Source organism: Schistocerca cancellata, chromosome 2 (genome assembly GCF_023864275.1).
Source record: "Schistocerca cancellata isolate TAMUIC-IGC-003103 chromosome 2, iqSchCanc2.1, whole genome shotgun sequence".
Classification (NCBI taxonomy): domain Eukaryota; kingdom Metazoa; phylum Arthropoda; class Insecta; order Orthoptera; family Acrididae; genus Schistocerca; species Schistocerca cancellata.
The window spans coordinates 646,815,343-646,831,349 of record NC_064627.1 but is presented as its reverse complement, the minus strand read 5'-3'; the positions used below and the strand labels follow the sequence as shown (position 1 = coordinate 646,831,349).

The 16,007-nt window shown below is 42.2% G+C and overlaps 2 protein-coding genes across 2 annotated transcripts in view; one reads left to right on the top strand and one right to left on the bottom strand.

The window, feature by feature from the left end:
• LOC126162315 (uncharacterized) overlaps nucleotides 1-3,264 on the top strand; it is a 38,772-nt gene extending 35,508 nt beyond the window's left edge. Inside the window, exon 2 of the mRNA XM_049918740.1 lies at nucleotides 756-3,264. Within this exon, the coding sequence (XP_049774697.1) occupies nucleotides 806-2,824 (2,019 nt within the window). The 5' untranslated portion in view covers nucleotides 756-805 and the 3' untranslated portion in view covers nucleotides 2,825-3,264. The remainder of the gene's footprint in view (nucleotides 1-755) is intronic.
• The window catches only part of LOC126162316 (uncharacterized), a 716,875-nt gene that overhangs the window by 166,004 nt on the left and 534,864 nt on the right, over nucleotides 1-16,007 (bottom strand). The gene's annotated exons all lie outside the window — the stretch shown is intronic.

Sequence of the window (16,007 nt, the reverse complement as noted above, 5' to 3'; positions counted from 1 at the left end):
TAATTTTCATAAAATTATGTTGTACAGAAATTACATAAAATACAAATAATAGAACTAATAATACAAATGGTAATTATAAAATTTGTGACAGAATAATACGCTGTTGTTGTTAATGTTTGTGGTCTTCAGTCCTGAGACTGATTTGATGCAGCTCTCCATCCTACCCTATCCTGTGCAAGCTTCTTCGTCTCCCAGTACTCACTGCAACCTACATCCTTCTTAATTTGCGTAGTGTATTTATCTCTTGGCCTCCCTCAGAACATGTCCTACCAACCAGTCCCTTCTTTTTGTCAAATTGTGCCACAAACTCCTCTTCTCCCCTATTCTATTCAATACCTCCTCATTAGTTACGTGATCCACCCAACTAATCTTCAGCATTCTTCTGTAGCACTACATTTCAAATGCTTCTATTCTCTTCTTGTCTAAACTAGTTATCGTCCATGTTTCACTTCCATACATGGCTACACTCCATACAAATACTTTCAGAAACGACTTTCTGACACTTAAATCTATACTCGGTGTTAACAAATTTCTCTTCTTCACAAACTCTTTCCTTCCCATTGCCAGTCTACATTTTATATCCTCTCTACTTCGACCATCATCAGTTATTTTTCTCCCCAAATAGCAAAACTCCTTTACTACTTTAAGCGTCTCATTTCCTAATCTTATATCGCCAGCATCACCCGACTTAATTCGACTACATTCCATAATATAAAAAGTATAAAAAATAAAATGTTGTATATTTTGCATTTCAGGACACCTGAGAGCATTCGAAGCGAGGGGAGGGGAAGCAACATTTTCTAGGATGGAAATCTGCTCCCACAACTTGTTCTCCATGAACTGCAGGACAATGCACAGCCAGTGGATGTCACAGGCAATGGGAGCGGCCGCGGAGAAAAGTGGCCATCCGGCGTACCAGCCGTTGCACGAACTTCGAATTCCTGTCGTGGACCACGCGTCTTCGTCACCACCGGCCGCCAGGAGTTTCCCGTCCGTTGAGGACGAGGAAGCGCGCCACGGTCCCCTGAATGACTTCACTGGAGGAGCCTCACCCGCCAACAGTGAAATCCGCGCCACCTTCTCCATATTCCGCGAGCCAGTACCAACAGACGAAGCCAGCCTCTCAGTGCGTTCACCTCGCAAAATGCCAGTGGACACAAGCTCAGATAACATCGCTCCACAAGCGGACCTCTCCTTTCAGAACACAATAGACCATAAGAGGGAGCCACCTTCTAGTCTCTATGGAGGACATTTTAGCCATCAGTTTTTCGGACTTCCTGTGCAGCCACGCCCACTGTCTAATACCATGGCCGGCGACGTTTCAGATATTTCTCCAGAATGCGAGAAGCCAACTGAGCCGCCTATGCCTAAAGGCAACAATGATGTCCTGAGAGACACAGACTCAGACTCAGAACTTGACGATTCTGACGACGGCAACGGCGAAGGCGGCGGCACCCCTGTGCAGCCATCTAACCAGGGACGGCCAAGCTCACCCATCCGACGTCCAACCTATACTCATTTGTCGGACGTTTCTAATGATTCAGTAGATGATGCAGGTGGAAAAAAACAACCAGCAGCTTCATACGCTAATCCCAAGACGTGGAAACCGATCGGGACTGCACATGGACAACCCTTACCTAATTTCAGCTATTTTTTTGCAAATCATCCCCGCCATACAAATGACACGCCCGGTACCGTTTCTACTGCAGTATTTGAAGAGTACGTTTTCAAGGTATTGACCCAGACACTGCCGAAAACCAAGTTATCGAAACTCTTGTCGAGATTGCAAGCTCGACTGAACGACAATACTCCAAATATTAAATCGGGAAAGGCTTTCGTCCGTGAGCTTCACAGCTTCAACGGCGCACAGCCATCTGTCTCTCAAAAGTTCGGAAACATCAGTGAAGACAGAGGCCAATCCGTGACCAGAGAAGTAACTCGCGATGAACAGCACCTCAGAAGTCTCAACGACGAACATGAAATCGTAGATCATTCTCATGATGATGAGGAGAACGCGGCAGGATCCCAGGAGGAAAAGCAGCAGGCACCTGAGCAATCGTCACCGCCTGAGGAGCAACAGTTCCAGCAGAATGCCATCATCCAGCTACACGTCGACCAGATGCAGCCTGGAAAGCCTCGAGCGATGTATTCGCTATCAGAAAAGCCTCCGACAATGGGCGCTGAGGCTTGCACACCTGTTGTGCACAATTCTCCCAAGCCGGCAAAGGAATTAGTGTTACCAACTCATTTCAATGAAGTAGGTATGCAGTCAGCTGCATTATCAGAAGAGGCAGTCGTACAACTCCCACCACAGTCTCCCATGGAGCTCTGTTCACCTCAACCATTCTCCCATGTCCAGCACTGCAACACAGAAGACTCAGCTGAAAATGGACCAGGGCCTGTGGTACCATCAGCGGAGCTAGTCTCAGGACTCCCTGCACAGCTGTCATCTTCCTCACATGATCATCCCATGGAGCCGATTTTTGTGACTCAACCATCCGCGTTGTTCCCAGAAGCTGTACCACAACACTCACCCCCATTGGAATCAGAGTCCATGCCGGGGACATCTCGAAGCGTGGTAGCGTTCTTCTCCCGCCAGGCCCCTGCACAGCAGGATGTGGGTGAAGAACATGTCAGGGCCTTCGAGAGGAAGAGCAGAGAACCATGGGACCACAAAGGTCTTCTCCGTTTTATTGCCCTCAATGCTTTTACCTTGCCTCATCATGTGTGGATTGAACGTGAAGAGGGGCAGCCAAGGCGGAGTATGCGCATTGCCATGAAGAAACAAGTCAAAACATGTGTCCTACGTGAGAGACTGTCTTGAAATTCAGCATCTGATCAGAGAAGTGGCTGATGCTGAACTAGCATTGGCGCAGAAATCGCCAGTCATATCTTTGTCTGTAGCGTATTACTGAGATAATATATGTGTTTTGATATCAAATAATGCCAAAGAATGTAAACATGTGTTCAGATAGCTGATGTATTTACACTTAACGTTTCTAATTTAGTGGTAGACAGGTAAATGTGTAATAGCCACAATATATGTGATGATATGTCTGAATTAATTTTGTCACTGTTGGTTTCTAGACTTATACTGTAGCAGTTGCAGCTGTTTTCTCAGCTGCTAATTTGGAAAAAAGGAAGAAGACCTTAACGTATCACGCTTTTCATAATGTATTACACCACAGGTTATTACATTTTTTAAATGTATTGCAATTTTCTTGAGGTATATATATGTGTCAATACTTATGTACAGTATTGTGTTTGTTGCTATAATAATAAATATTTGTATGTTGTAAAATTGTTTTGGAATCACGTTCCCTCATTATACTCTTGTCCAGCGTAACTGTTCAGTAACCTTCTCTTTGGAAACAGTGATCCGGTGTCATCTCAGTTGTGAGGTGCTCCCACTCTACTGGAGCAGGCGTGGCAACTGATTTTGGTGTGATGGACATTTCTTTCAATCAAACATATGGTATATAACGTCTGTACAGCTTCCCGTCATCTGTTTCAAACACAACAGATATCAGAGGATTTGCTAGTCTCAAAGTTTCTCTTCCTTTTCAGTTTCTATGACAGATTATCTTCCGTCTCACCTATCTGTGGAATATTTGGAGATATTGCAGATCTATGTATCTTTTCTGCTGGTATCCCTGATTTTCCAAACTGTGGCTAACTTGCTGCTGTTTTATAGCCTGTGGACAGAAAGCTTGTAGTGCACAGGTACCAGGGTTCTAGGTTTCCTTGAAAATGATCTCTTTATTTTGTGGCAAGTTTCGGTAATTGAGGAGTGTGTTTTATCTGTTGAATACTTTGACAATAAACTATTGGTTGTTGGAACATACCTACACAATTTGATAAAATTGAAATCCAACCCATCTCTCCTACTGAAGTTAGGAAAATAACAAATTCACTCAAAAGTAAAAGCTCACATGGAATTGATGGCATTTCCAACAGAGTACAAAAAGCTTGTTCGCAACAGATAAGTAAAATTCTCAGCCACATACGTAGTAGCTCACTGAAACAGGGCGTTTTTCCACACTGAAATACGCTATTATTAAACCATTGCATAAAAAAGGGAATAGGCCTGATGCTAAGAGCTACCACCCAGTCTCACTTCTGACAGCTTGATCCAAAATTAATAAAAAATAATGTATTTAAGAGTCGCATTACATATTTGTAAAAATGAAGTACTAACAAAATGTCTGTCTCGTTTTCAGACAGCCTTTTCAACAGAAGATGCTGTATATGGTTTCACCAATCAAATATTAAATGCTTTGAATAACTGAAAATTACCCTTTGGGATATTTTGTGATCTCTCAAAGGCTTTTGACTGTGTGAATCATGAAATTCTTCTAGATAAGCTTAAGTATTGTGGTATGAGTTGGACAGTGCACAATTGGTGTAATTCATATTTAGCTGGAAGAATGCAGAAGGTCAAAATTAACAGTACAGATAGTCTGCAAATATCAGCAGTCCTCTAACTGGGGAGGTATAAAGAATGGTGCCTCGCACAGTTTAGTCTTGGCCCCTTATTGTTCTCAATATATATTAATGACTTGCCACTCTATTCACGAAGATGCAAAGCTAGTTCTTTTTGCTGATGATACAAGTTTAGTAATCACACCTAACAAACAAGAATCAGCTGAGGAAATTGTAAATAATGTCTTTCAGAATATCATTGTCATTCTCTCCAAATGAACTCTCACAAAATTATGAGAAAACGCAGTATATACAATTCTGTACAGTAGATGGCATAACACCATTGATAAATACTGACTGAGACTTCTTGCTAAGGCAGAATACTCAAAATTTCTGGGTGTGTACTTTGATGAGAAATTAAATTGGAAGGAACACATTGATGATCTATTGAAATTGTTAGTTTCAGCTACTTATGCTCTTAGGGTTATTGCAAATTTTTGTGATAAAGATACTAGTATCCAGAATGAGATTTTCACTCTGCAGCGGAGTGTGCGCTGATATGAAACTTCCTGGCAGATTAAAACTGTGTGCCCGACCGAGACTCGAACTCGGGACCTTTGCCTTTCGCGGGCAAGTGCTCTACCAACTGAGCTACCGAAGCACGACTCACGCCCGGTACTCACAGCTTTACTTCTGCCAGTACCTCGTCTCCTACCTTCCAAACTTTACAGTTTGGAAGGTAGGAGACGAGGTACTGGCAGAAGTAAAGCTGTGAGTACCGGGCGTGAGTCGTGCTTCGGTAGCTCAGTTGGTAGAGCACTTGCCCGCGAAAGGCAAAGGTCCCGAGTTCGAGTCTCGGTCGGGCACACAGTTTTAATCTGCCAGGAAGTTTCAAGATACTAGTAAATTAGCGTACTGTGCCTATTTTCATTCACGACTTCCGCATGGCATCATATTTTGGGGTAATTCATCAATAAGGGAAAAAGTTTTCATTGCATAAACCTCATAATCAGATCACCTGGCAGAGGTTTGTTTAAGGCACTCAGGATATTCACAGTAATGCCGGCCGGTGTGGCCGTGCGGTTCTAGGCGCTTCAGTCTGGAACCGCGTGACCGCTACGGTCGCAGGTTCGAATCCCGCCTCAGGCATGGATGTGTGTGATTTCCTTAGGTTAGTTAGGTTTAAGTAGTTTTAAGTTCTAGGGGACTGATGACCTCAGAAGTTAAGTCCCATAGTGCTCAGAGCCATTTGAACCATATTCACAGTACCTTCACAATACATATATTCACATATGAAATTTGTTATCCCAATTCAAAAATAATAGTGAAGTGCATAGGTACAGTACTAGAAGAAAGAATTATCTTCACTCTTCAGGGTTAAATCTGACATTGGTACAGAAAATGGTGAATTATGCTGCCACCAAAGTCTTTTGTCATTTGCCAAATAGCATTAAAAGTCTGTCAGCCAGTCAACATTTAAAAATGACACCTCCTTCAACTCAATAGATGAATTGCTATATATGAAGAAGTAACAGTAAAAAAAATATTATATTGTGTAAAGAAAACTTATGTTAAAGTGGCATGTTTCACATCATTATGAAATGTTGTATTCATGATCTATGGAACAAGTATTAATGCAATGTAATGTATTCACCTATTTCGACAATCTTCAGATCAGGGTAGCGAGTATTATATTCAAATGTTTTATGTCCACACCTACGAGAATCATCTCATATTTGGGTCTATGGAACGAAAACTAAATCTAATGTGCTCTAATCAGTTCAACAAGGCCATCACTTCGAGGAAATACAGGACTTTTAAGTCTGGTGATGAATGGTATAAACAATTAGCTGATCCTTAAATTTCGTAGGACTGAAGGACAGCCCCTTGTCTCTTTCAAACCCCTCAGGTATTCCAAATAAGCTGTTCCAGTTACCTATTAAAAAATTCTTCAGTGGTAGTGTTCAGCATCCAACGTAATTCAAAAAATCTAGAGTAACTATACGCCATCAGTAAATTTTCATGTTTTCAAATAAGATAAATCTGCTGAAAATACTTGTCCCGAATAACTTTGTATTGATTTCACTATTCATGCATCTCGTTTCATGAATGCAGTTGACATATGTTACATCTTGATACATAATTCTTGATGTTTTGTATCACATTTTTCCAGTACACTTATTCCCTTGCTCTCTTGCAACAACCTTCTCTGTCAAGGTGTCCTTCATGGATTGATTTCATTTTCCTTTGAGTTAACTGTGCTGGTGTGAGTATCTTTTGTCCTCTGAAGAAAGTTCCTACAGCACAGCTAATCATTTCTTAAAGGTCCAAGAAAGTGACAATTTTTGCGACATTTGCTCAATTGTATTTGAAAATCTTTTCATTACTTGTGGTAGAAACAACTGCAATTCTTTATTTTCAAATTTAGCTTCTTTCAGTTGAGTATGGAATTCTTCACTAACTAGTAAGATCATCAGTATTTTTAGTTATACCATTTCTGCTTGATCTTCTTGGTCCTTGCAGTCTCTACTTACAACATCGGATATTCATATATTGATACATATTAATACCAGAGGTTGTAAGCAGAGACCCTTTAGTATAAACTAATTTAGGAGAATAGGACAAAATTTCAAAAAGTGTGAATTGTAGTCTTGCAGATACATCTTCCAGTGACTTTTTAAAATTGGTCTCCAGTGGTTTGTGGTCAGTTTCAATGTTCAACCTTTTTCCATGAATATATTCACGAAATATCTCGTCTTCAAATTTAACTGCAATGGTCTCCTTTTCTGTTTGTGTATATAACTGTTGAGCTTGTGACAATGCATACACAACTGGTTGTTTGCCCAGAAATAGAAGAGTTCAAATAGCTCTTTGGTTACCATTAACTGGTAACTTCCCAGGTTCATTTATCACTAGCTTAGCGCACGCTGCTTCGCTGGGATAACCTGTATGACTTTGATTGATTTTTATTTTTTTGTTTTTTCGTTTCTCTTTAATCGAGTTTTTATGTTGTTCACAAATTGAAACAACTTCCAAACTTTGAACGTGAATTAAGGCCATAGAAGCATAGTCTACTTCTAAAGTACTTCTGACCAAAAAGCAAATCTGGTTGTTAGAGTCCAAGGTGTTTGATAAACATGCCTTTCGTGTTCTTATGGAGATATTTTGATAGAAACTTTCATCCCGTAACACATATTTCTTTATATCTAAGTAAGAACTTAAATACCAGTTTTCATAGATTAACCTTTAAAATTTTTTTAATGTAACGAAATTTTTTCTTAAATAATTTCATGCTCTATTTCATCCCCTTAGGGGTTGAATTTTCAAAAGCAGTGACGCACGAATTTTTTTTCTAACTCATATGTTAAATTTCATATATGTGGCTTTAAAAAGTCTTTATTCGTTCATTAATAATGATTTATTTGGAAAAAAAACTTTCACCGACTGTTTTAACACCTTAGTGGTTGAATTTCCACATTTTTTTAATTTCTGACTAAGAAACCAAATATCAGTTTTCGCAGCTCTAGCTTCAAAATTGCCTTAATAGCGACATACTTGCAAAATGCCTTTGATGCCTATTTCAGCTCCTAAGGGGGGGGGGGGGGGGGGGGGAATTTCGAACAATTTCTTCGTAAACGATGTCTACAGTATAAGATCCACAACATCTCCAAATGTCGGGTTCTGTCATTAGTGGTTTAGTCTGGGCGATCATGAGTCACAGAATCAGTCTGGCCCTATTTCACGCCTGTAGGGGTTGAATTTTCAAGAACAATGAAACGTATTTTTTATTTCTCACTGAGAAGCCGAATTCAAATTTTCATAGATTTAGCTTTAGAAATGCTTTCATAGCGAAACCTTTTCACAAAACATCTCATCCCCTATTTCGCCCCCTTATGGGCTGAATTTCCAAAAACACGAACACCCTTTCCTATTTGTAATGGAGAAGTGCGATACCAGTGTTCATAGCTGTAGCTTTAAAATACGTTACTAGTTCGTTAATAATGATATATTTTCAAAAACACCTTTCACCCACCGTTTCGCCCTCACAGGTATTGATTTTCCAAAAATGCTGAAACACGTATTTCTTTATTTCTGACCGAGAAACCAAATAGCAATTTTCGTAGGTGTAGCTTCAAAATGGCGTTAACAGCCGACTTTCTTCAAAAATCACATCATCCCCACTGAAAACTTCATATTTGCCTGCTCCCAATCTTACAGAAGAGTGTGGCTTCTCCGAAAACATTCGTTTGCTTGTATTACAGGTAAGTAGTTTTTTCTTGCTGAATCTGATTCTATGGTAATTGCTTCGTGTGCTTTACTTCTGTTTAAGACATTACATTGCACAGGTGTGTCACGTTTGGCTTTTGTATTATTTTTAAATAATACAGTTTCACATCAGTCCTTGTCAAAATTACTATCATTTATCATAGCATTTATAAAAATTTCGGACTCTTTGTTGGAAGATTGACTTTCAGTGACAGCTACATTTTTTCCTATTTTTACTTTACTCTTTCATTTGTATACAAAATGGCCCATTTTGCAACAATTATGAGGTTTCCTTCAAAATGTGAACATTTCTTAACATTTTCAATGTCACCACACCTTGTACAATGTTTTTTTATACTTACTTTTACATTAGCATACTTTTTCACGTCGTTTGTTAACTTAGCATTTATTATATGTCTATATGTTCCGTTTCTGAGCTAATAATAGTCGTCTGCATCATGTTTTACAAATATCAATTACTTTATTTAATATGAGAGCTGTCTGCGTCAATAATATATTTTATCTAATTTCATCACTACACATATTAGTGACGGTTTTGTCTCGCAAATTTTTACTCAATAAGTTGCATATTCGTAAGATTTACTTTCCTTAACGAGAGTAGTGTAAAATTTGGCAAACGTTTTGCCAACTTTTTGTTGTATGGAGTTGGATAAGTACCTTTCAAACGTTACATTTAATTAAGAAATAAAGTAATCGTTGGACTTCTTCAATTCAGTATGGATGATTCATTCTTCACTAGCTCCAAATTCTAAATTATCATATACCAGCCGAAAAATGTTCGTGCCAAAGCATGAAAAGGGGAGAACCAGTTGCCTCCTTCCTCATTCCGCATTCCTTAGCAAAAATTCTGTCACATGAACATATTTGCGCTCTTTTAACACAGAATATTCTAAATTCTTTCACCCAGTCTCTCTTCTTAGTAAATCATTGATATTCAGCATCTCCCTCTCACTTCCATTGTCTATATAAGTATCTTCTACGCTCTCCTTTTTCTTCTGTTGGAATTTCATCCTGTATCTCACTCTGCCACTGTCATTTCATCCCATTCTCTCTCTTCCTTATCACAGTTCCCTTCTATACTCCTTCTTTGTCTCCTGTCCACTGCCATTGTCTTTTTCCCATCTTTTCTCTCGCACTGCCACAGTCTCTCTCTTTCTCGCTTACATTCTGCTGTCTTTCTCTTCAGCCCACCGTTGTTTCCCCTCTACAGTTTAAGTAGGGATGATTTACCCAGATTCTTGACCCCTAGACCAGGAAGCTTTAACACTTGGTATTGGGAAAGTGTAAAATTTGTTCATGTTAATGTACACTCGCCTGGAAGGGGCAGTCCCGAACCCCCTCCCCCCCCCCCCACTCAAATCTAAGCCTGGTCTCCACTCTTCGCTCTTTTACAATTCCTCTGTCTCCTCTCCCTTTTGTACCCCCTGCTATCATCTCTGTCCATCTCTCTTTCTCTCTTACTGACACTTTCTTTCACTGATAATCACGATCTCCTCTCTCTTTCGCTCCTGCTGCTATTGTCTTCATACATCTCTCTTCCTGTTCACTACCACTTTCTCTCTTCCGCTACCTCTCTCTTCTCCCTCTTTCTCTCCTACTGGCACTGTCTGCTCTCCCCTCCATTGTCATTCTGCTTTTGTTTTTCAGCACAAATAAGGGCAAATATGTTCCCATGCCGAAATTTTTGGTGAGGAAGGCGCATGAGAAATGAGGTAGATGGTCCCCACTCGTTATCAGAGTCTTATAAAGAGGATTATACTCGACCTTTTTGTGTCCCAACGAGTGCATTTTTCATCTGGTTCCCTTTTTTTCCCTATTACAACAAGGTGTGCTGCTTATATAAAACGAATTCTGTAGGCCAGTAAAGTTTTGATACTTTATTTATATACTTCGACACATTTACATACTTTGACATACATAGACAATAAATAAGTATGCATAATGTAAGGTTAAATCAAAATCGTCTCCCATCCAATGCAAATTCACTTTCCACCTCTTTACATAAAAATGCTCAACATTTTTAGGCTAAACTTGGCGTACAGTATACCAAAACGTTTAATTCGCAAGTATAAACAATTTCCTATGACAATATAATTTTTTAAGAGGAGCTTGCGCCGCTCACGTAACACCATCGTATAATTTCCACGTTAAGACAACCGATATAGGTGTGCGGTGCCTATTATAGAGAAATGCGCAACATAAAATTTTATTGGTGAAAAATGGTGACTAGCCCCTACGGTGACCCAGAACCTTTGCCATGTGTTCACTATGTCAGTTAAAACCACGTTTAAGCCTCAGAAAGAACATTACCTCCATATTATACGTGCTTACATGCAGTAATTTTGAACCACTGGATCCCAGTAATGGATAATAATATTGGAAAAAGTGTCAAGCCTCGCCGAGAACATCACCTTAAGAATATTTCACAAAAATTTCGACTATTTACCACGAATGGAGGTTATAGAAATGACCATCCACACAGCGGGTACTTTTGGTGCCCAAATATTTTGGTTTTTCAAGGTTTTCTCGGGAACTCCCCATGAACAAATAGTGCTTTTGCAAGGCGTCTAAGGCCGCATCTAATGCAGAAGAAACAAACGGTGTGTTCAGTTTCCATGGGTGCATGAAGTGTGTGATGTTCAAATTTTGACCCTGTACTATAGGACATGTGAAATTAACAAGTTCTTCTGATAGGTATAAAATGCACAACAGAATCCGAGATATGACACCTTGCAAAATCGCATTTTCGCGCGGGCTTTTTGGAATGTGTTGGTACTGCGCACTGTCGTGCAAGGACCTATAACAAATTGTTTTAAGGAAGCTTAAAGATGATAGGAATGATTAGAGGTTTCTTGTAGATTCGTGCGAAAAAAACCAGCAGACAGGGAGGGGGGCGGGCGATAACTTGGTACATAGGTTTTAGGTCACCAGGTACAGTAGTAACCTGTAATGGCTTCTCAAAAATGTTCAAATGTGTGTAAATTCCTAAGGGACCAAACTGCTGAGGTCATCGGTCCCTATGCTTACACACTACTTTAACTAACTTATGCTAAGAACAACACACACACCCATGCCCGAGGAAGGACTCGAACCTCCGACGGGAGGGCCGCACATTCCGTGACATGGCGCCTCAAACCTCGCAGCCACTCCGCGCGGCGGCCTCTCTACTAGGTGATGTGGTAGTGGAAGTTATCGTCATCATCCCCTGTATTGTTGCTTAAGCCAGTTTCGCCATCTTCCTCTGAGATGTCACTCATGTTAATTGTTTGTTCTTTCTGGGACTTAAGACAGGACCATTTTGTCGTTCTTTCGTGAACTGTAGGTGCAGGTTCTTGCAGATCGAGTCTGCCGATCGATTTCTTTCCATGTTGTTTCGCCTCTAATCGCAATGTCTAAGTCCTTGTGTGTGTGCCCCAGACAGTAATCTACCCTGTATGTGAAGTGTGCAGTGCATTTCGACGTGCTCTGGGGCATATCCCTCCAGTCAAGTACATCCGTCCCCTCCGTTCAGGTGTATGCGGTGTAAATGCATTGGGTAAGGCCCATATCCAGTCAAGAAATGGACCATGCCTCTGCCGTGTTCTCCATGTCACACTCCTAACCATTTCCTAATGTTAGCGGATAGAGGATAAACTCTAGTGCCATTATTACTACTATCCAATTCCAGCTGCCTGATCGCCACCTCTTTAAGCGACGTTTGCCTTTTCTTTCTTCCTCTGCTATGGTGGTTATCTTGCCCAGTGTTTGCAAATTGAGCCAATACGCTGTGGGCTGGTATTTGGTGGTGTAGTCTATCGGGTAGATTCTCAAGACCACACGAGCTGTTATGTCAGTAACAAAGCTCAGGCCGTGTGCCATGTACTGGTTGCAAATAATATGATCGACTGAAAGATAACACGGTGATACGACCACAATGTGACAAGTGCTAATCTAAAGTATTCAGTGATTACCCTGGCTAGTTTGTATAACTCTCGTTCAGTTTCGTTGGACACTGTGTGTGCTTATGAATGTTTAACCTTCATCACTGCATATGTGAAGGTATGGTAGTTGTTATACTGCTTGTTATGGAAATTTGTAGTGTTCTCGGGTTTTTTGGTGAATCCTAAAATATATGTCAAGGTATCATGTTGTTCTACTATGTGTAATGTAAGTATTGTCTAAATTGCTAGTCTCCTAGGGTTTGTTGGCTACTCCTAAAATCAGCATGACTCGATCCGGCAGCAAACCCGAGGAGACTAGCAGAAATTATTACTCCAGGAAAGCCTACTCAGTTGCCCAGTTTGATCACAGGGTTCCTTTGCAGTTTGCCTTCCAGCATTCTGGAGGCTGTTTTGTTGGCTGCTTTGTTTAATTTATATTCTTTACACCAATTGTTTACCTGTTGTAATACTGCGTTTAATTTACTTTCTAGGTGCGCTCTTTAGACGAGCGCTACTATCTACGAAAATCTTCTGCATAAACAATCAAACCACTGGTGTGTTCACTTCGCTCTTCCAGTTGTAGTCGTCCAGAGGCAATAGCCCAAAAGTCTTGCCTACATGTAGAGTCAATATTTTGAGATATTTCCCTGGACCGGTAGTAGAACTGGAGACGGAAGTGAACACTCCAATGTAGTCATTGCTTAAGCAGACGATCTACGCTGACAGTAATGTTCGTCTCAAGAGCACACCTAGAAAGTAAACCAAACACACTGTTAGAACAGGCGAACAATTAGTGTAACAACGATAAACTAAACATATCAGCCGACAAAACAGTCTACATAATGCTTAAAGACAAACTACAAAGTAACCTCCGGATCAAACCAGACAACACTTCCATAACAAAAACAAAGACTCCGGTAGTATTCGACTAAAAAGATGATAGCAAACTTCTGTAGCGTGGTCCATAGTTTTAATACACTGCTGGCCACTGAAGTGGCAACGCTAAGGAGGACAGCAAATAATGAAATATTACTTACAGCATGAATAATGCAGGAAGAAGATCTTGTGCAACATTTACTACTTAGAGCTTTTACCTCTGGCAGCAAAAATGACTAACCCAATTGGACATTGAGTCCAGCTAAGTTTGGATAACAGATCGAGCACGTCATTCCATGCTGCATCAAGTCTGTCCCAATCACCTGGAGTGGTAGCGCGCTTCTCTCAGAAACTCATAACAAGATGTCTTCTGTGGTTAAGAAATCTGGAGAACGTGCTGGCCACGGCAACAATCAGCGACTCTGCATCGATGTGTCCCATTCTACAGTTCCGTGGTTTGAACACACTTTCGATAAAGAGCGCAAAAAGTTTCTTACGTCAGTTCTAGCCAGCGCAGGCTTTCCACATGACTTACTCGATGCAGTTTTGCACCTCTTATGTGTAGCATTATCCTATGCACTGGTAAATGGACGTACGTTGGGTCCCTTTGCCAATCCGGCATTCGGTTCGCAAGGATGCCAACTCTCCATGACTTTTTACGTGATCGCACTGGAACCACTATTAGGAAGGCAGAAACGGAGACGTACAGGGATTACGTTCAAGTGACACACTTTTCACCGCAGAGCGTATGCTGATGACCTTCTCCTGTTGCTCCGTGATTGAATGGATCAAGCGTTGTGGGTTGGTGACGAGAAGCCACATGAATGTAGCTAAGTCAGCGGCGATGCATAGTGGAAGGGGACTCCAGGAGGACTGTGCCCCTCTCAAACGCGGATGTGATCAGATAGTTGGTCATTATATTTACAAGGGACGCGCATTGCTTGGCTGCCACGAACTACAGACGTCTATTGCAGGAGATACGTACAGAAGTCTGCCAGAACCTACTTCAACACATGGACCTCCTCCAGTTTGTCGAGTATATTAACCTTCACGTGGTTGACAAGTTGATACACATGGCTCTCCTCCCACTATCGACAGTGATGGCACGCAGACTGCAGGCAGAGTCTGGATATTACTTACTGCTGGATTCATATTTAAAGTCTGCTACAACACCCTCACCCTCCCTCTGCATGATGGTGGACTGGGACTCATAAACGCATGAGTGAGGACTGCAGCCCTATATTTTTGCACAATGTCAAGACTGTGGACCCATCAACATAATTACACTCCTGGAAATTGAAATAAGAACACCGTGAATTCATTGTCCCAGGAAGGGGAAACTTTATTGACACATTCCTGGGGTCAGATACATCACATGATCACACTGACAGAACCACAGGCACATAGACACAGGCAACAGAGCATGCACAATGTCGGCACTAGTACAGTGTATATCCACCTTTCGCAGCAATGCAGGCTGCTATTCTCCCATGGAGACGATCGTAGAGATGCTGGATGTAGTCCTGTGGAACGGCTTGCCATGCCATTTCCACCTGGCGCCTCAGTTGGACCAGCGTTCGTGCTGGACGTGCAGACCGCGTGAGACGACGCTTCATCCAGTCCCAAACATGCTCAATGGGGGACAGATCCGGAGATCTTGCTGGCCAGGGTAGTTGACTTACACCTTCTAGAGCACGTTGGGTGGCACGGGATGCATGCGGACGTGCATTGTCCTGTTGGAACAGCAAGTTCCCTTGCCGGTCTAGGAATGGTAGAACGATGGGTTCGATGACGGTTTGGATGTACCGTGCACTATTCAGTGTCCCCTCGACGATCACCAGTGGTGTACGGCCAGTGTAGGAGATCGCTCCCCACACCATGATGCCGGGTGTTGGCCCTGTGTGCCTCGGTCGTATGCAGTCCTGATTGTGGCGCTCACCTGCACGGCGCCAAACACGCATACGACTATCATTGGCACCAAGGCAGAAGCGACTCTCATCGCTGAAGACGACACGTCTCCATTCGTCCCTCCATTCACGCCTGTCGCGACACCACTGGAGGCGGGCTGCACGATGTTGGGGCGTGAGCGGAAGACGGCCTAACGGTGTGCGGGACCGTAACCCAGCTTCATGGAGACGGTTGCGAATGGTCCTCGCCGATACCCCAGGAGCAACAGTGTCCCTAATTTGCTGGGAAGTGGCGGTGCGGTCCCCTACGGCACTGCGTAGGATCCTACGGTCTTGGCGTGCATCCGTGCGTCGCTGCGGTCCGGTCCCAGGTCGACGGGCACGTGCACCTTCCGCCGACCACTGGCGACAACATCGATGTACTGTGGAGACCTCACGCCCCACGTGTTGAGGAATTCGGCGGTACGTCCACCCGGCCTCCCGCATGCCCACTATACGCCCTCGCTCAAAGTCCGTCAACTGCACATACGGTTCACGTCCACGCTGTCGCGGCATGCTACCAGTGTTAAAGACTGCGATGGAGCTCCGTATGCCA